At 50.4% G+C, this 3,838-nt stretch overlaps 1 protein-coding gene across 1 annotated transcript in view; it reads left to right on the plus strand.

Moving 5' to 3' along the window:
• Positions 1-3,073: 3,073 nt before the first annotated feature.
• Positions 3,074-3,838, plus strand: part of VOLCADRAFT_108551 (uncharacterized protein) — a gene marked incomplete at its 3' end in the record, with an annotated part of 4,140 nt that continues 3,375 nt past the window's right edge. Inside the window, exon 1 of the mRNA XM_002959248.1 lies at positions 3,074-3,800. Within this exon, the coding sequence (XP_002959294.1) occupies positions 3,540-3,800 (261 nt within the window). The 5' untranslated portion in view covers positions 3,074-3,539. The remainder of the gene's footprint in view (positions 3,801-3,838) is intronic.

Here is a 3,838-nt window from a genome sequence, read left to right on the forward strand (position 1 = left end):
CCTATGTACGCCTGTTCGTCAGAGAGCAAATTGGGGACCACGAGAAGCCGCCTGCGAAGCCAATAAGTATTCCTATCAAAAGATCCAGGCACATACCGTCGCTCCAGACCCAAGACCTAAAACTCGCGGACCAGCCTACGGGCGGCAATGTAAGGTCGGCCAGTTGCCTAAGTGCCCCGTCCCGACCTGCTAATTCCAGCTCTACACACGACCTATGCAACACTATCCAGAGTCTGCTCGTTTTCAGAGCAGGCTCTCCTAAGCTTAAGAGTGTCGAGGGTCTTAGGCGGGAGATCCGGATGTTTGACCCCGAACACGGTCACACCCGGCGAAGTGTAAGGCGCCCTTCCGGGTAAAATCCTCGGATGTCACTGGATGTCTTGCTAAATGAGGTGCACCATAAGTGTGGGCCTGTGCTGCAGAAAGACAGTCAACGGTCTTGTTGTGGTGGTCCACGCGCGCGAACGCTAGAATGCCACCATTTTTGCCGCCATACACACCAGTATTGCAACGTGGATTATGAGTGTGCATTGTATGTATGGTCAATAGGAACAATGCTGGCAGTGAATATGATTGACTGAATTCATGATAGTGGTCATCGCTTACTTTAGCATGTCCGTCTAATTCAAAACCAGCCAACAGTGTGCATTATATGAGCTTGCAAGCTAACTAGCTGTGATTAAGCTTAAATGTGCTTGTTAGGAGTATCAATGGAGGCAAAGCAGCATGCACATATGAGTACGACCACCCCCGGCCGGTAATATGTCGGCCGACCTCAGGACTGATTTCCTGATGTTTTCACAATGAGAACTATTATATAACAATGGATGACAACCAAAGGCATCCATTTAGTGAAGACCTGTCGTCGACTTGCGTGTGTGCTGCCAGCATTCGCGTCTTCTCCTTTACTCATCTACAAGCTCTCGTTTTACCGCAGCCAAAGGTACTTATAGGTACTTATTGCTTATTCCTTGCGTGTGTGATGCCAGCATTAGAGACCTTAAGGTTGAAAAGGCGAACGAAGCTTTCCGAGATACCACGATACTGAAGGTTGCTAACGTTTACATATATAAATGTATCCTTAAGCGGAATTCACGATATGGGAAGCATAAGACGAGTAGCCTATAGGCCCATACATATGTCCATAGTCCAGGGCAACGGAGGGGTTTACCCTGGGGCCATGTTACCCCTCCTGCTGGGTAGGAACTTACAAGGGGGTTACCAAAGGGCTTCCTGGGGTTGAAAGTGGGTAACCGATGGGTAACCCATGGGTTACTGACCCAATCAGTGCCTTAGGGCTTCTGGTGGGGGTCTGAGGCCTCCTAGGACTTTCGCCGATTGGGGAGTCTGTTGGCAAATTCCCAGTGGTTGTGGGTTTCTGAGCCTTCCCTTTGGGTTCCCTTACTGCTGTCTAGTTGACACTTGCGTTGTCTGGTCTGGGTGGGTATCTTGTTTGCCCTGTTGGTCTCAGGTGCATTGCTGCACGGCCAGCTGGCCCGCTAGCTCTACTCTTCGTGAGTCTGGAGCCCACTGTAACAACCACACACACCAAAAAAATATGCACTACAGTGGCTCGATGGTGACATACGGTACGGAAGGTGGATAGATTCAACAGCGGGGCTGCAAAATGATGGATTCATGGTACTGAATGCTCAAGTATGCACACATCGTCATTGTGCCAGCCATGCATGCGATTACAGGATCGATAAGCAGGCGTGCGTGCTTGTAGTAGCTGGTACACAGTACGGCACACATATCAACTACAAATGCACGCGAATCGCTCAACCAGCATCTCGAGAGGACTTTTCAGCGGCCAGCTACTACAGTGCTTATATGCAACATGCACACGCAACAAGGCACATGCATGGCGGCACATCTGAAAATGCAGGCAAGCGTGTTTGCACGGTCATGCTTTTACTATGTTATTAAGAGAAGCTGTACAGCACATGTGCAACAACTCACAGGAGCTGTATTGGCGAGCCCTGTGTTGATGGAGCAGTCGATGGACGCCCCGTGGGAACTGACGGCCGGCACGAAGGTGTAGGCGTAGGTCTGTCCGCCAAGCATACAAATGGAGGCAGGGCAGGTACCAGGCACAGGTGCGACACCACCATCAGTAATTTTTCAGTCCAATGTCGTCCAGTGCGTCTTCCAGATCCGCTTGCCCTTTGTTTGTATTTGCTTCCCATTGTTGTATCACGTCTTTTTGCAGAAAAGAACCGATCGGCGGATGACAGATCCCGTGATACCCAGGATACTACACCCATACCCATTATTAATTACTTCTTAACGATGATTGATACTTATACGAGATATGAAGCAGAAAGATGCACATCGTGGCTGGGCAACACCAGCAAAGATACGTAGCACGTGTATTTAGGCATGTGCATGGTGACGAAACAAAGGACGGCGGCTTACGAACAGGCAGGCGGCTGGCAGAGGTTAAGGCCTGACTTCTGCTCCCGTCCGACCCGGATTCAAATCCGCCTGCCGACTCCTCGGGTGTTTGTGGAGTGTTGAAATGGGAGATGGCCCCCTATCATATGGACGATGTAGGACGGGATAAAATCAACTTGCGAGCTAACCAGGAACTAAGTTGATGCGCCGTTGATCCGCTAGATTTGGTTGGATGCTGGTGGTGAGTTGCCGAACCCAACGAATACATTCTGAAGTCGGATGGGGTGACGGATTAGGGTGCCCCTCTAGCAGGGGAGAGCAGGGACTGCCCGGGAAAGGGGCAGCTGGCGAAGTTAACCACCCTGTAACAACATACAACATACAAAGGATGCATACAATTGCAAATCCGCCGAGGATGCAAACATTATTTCATTGCACTGCTGCGCCAATGCAATGCTGCGCGGCAAGCTCAATAAAAAGTTATCTGTGACATAATGAGCTGGTGTATGGTATGTATTATGGCAATATATATAAACAAACACGGAGGGGGGTTAAGAACGTTCTTAACTCGTTCTTAGCCCAGCCAAATTGATAAAATTGAATAACCTACAGGACGTTCTTACACCGTTCTAAGAACGTTCTAAGAACGTTCGTATGACATCCGTTTATCTTAAAACTGTAGGTTTTCTGAGAGTAACGAAAGAAAACCAAGGTTTTCTGTGTATTTGCCGAGAGCGTACTCGGCAGTTCGTTGGTGGTACGGCGGGGCCGTACTGGTGAGAAAGTAGGGCAAGTCGCGGAGAGCGCGACGGAAAGAGCAATTTCGCGAGTTAATTTAGTCAGTACTGACAGGTTTCCACTGCGTCGTCTGCCAATTACACCGCCCCGAGGCAGATAACGCAGTCGGTAACCATGTTCCCGTTCCTCGGTTTAGAGGTCGCCCTAGTGGCAATGTTCGCGGGCATCGTTATGATGCCAGCTAAACGTAGAGTCGGTGACCAAGTGGTAGAGCTACAGAAGGTGCTTGCAGACTTACACGCGCAGTTGACCGCAATAGAACAAGCCGACGACTATCAGAAGGCCGCCTCCATGCTGGCCTCTGACCCTCTAGCACGTTTAAACAAGAAAAATTTTCTACCGCGATGGGCCACGCTTGGGATACCTACGTCGCATTGAAGAGTCAAATGGCGAGTGTCAGCGCGCACATTGCTCAACTGGAGATGACCATGGAGCAGCCAGCTATGAAGGTTCTCGTCTCCGACAAGTCTGGTCGCGTCATGGAGCGCCCATTGAAGGACCTGGACTACGTCAACGATGGCTGGGTCAACAAGTCGGGCAAGGAGCACAAGGCGCTCAAGCGGGAGAACCGGGAGCTGAACCAAATCTACCATGCCCTTCAGAAGGTCAACCGGAACCTGGAGGACGAACGCGAGGCGCGCCG

This window comes from Volvox carteri (genome assembly GCF_000143455.1).
Source record: "Volvox carteri f. nagariensis unplaced genomic scaffold VOLCAscaffold_145, whole genome shotgun sequence".
Lineage (NCBI taxonomy): Eukaryota > Viridiplantae > Chlorophyta > Chlorophyceae > Chlamydomonadales > Volvocaceae > Volvox > Volvox carteri.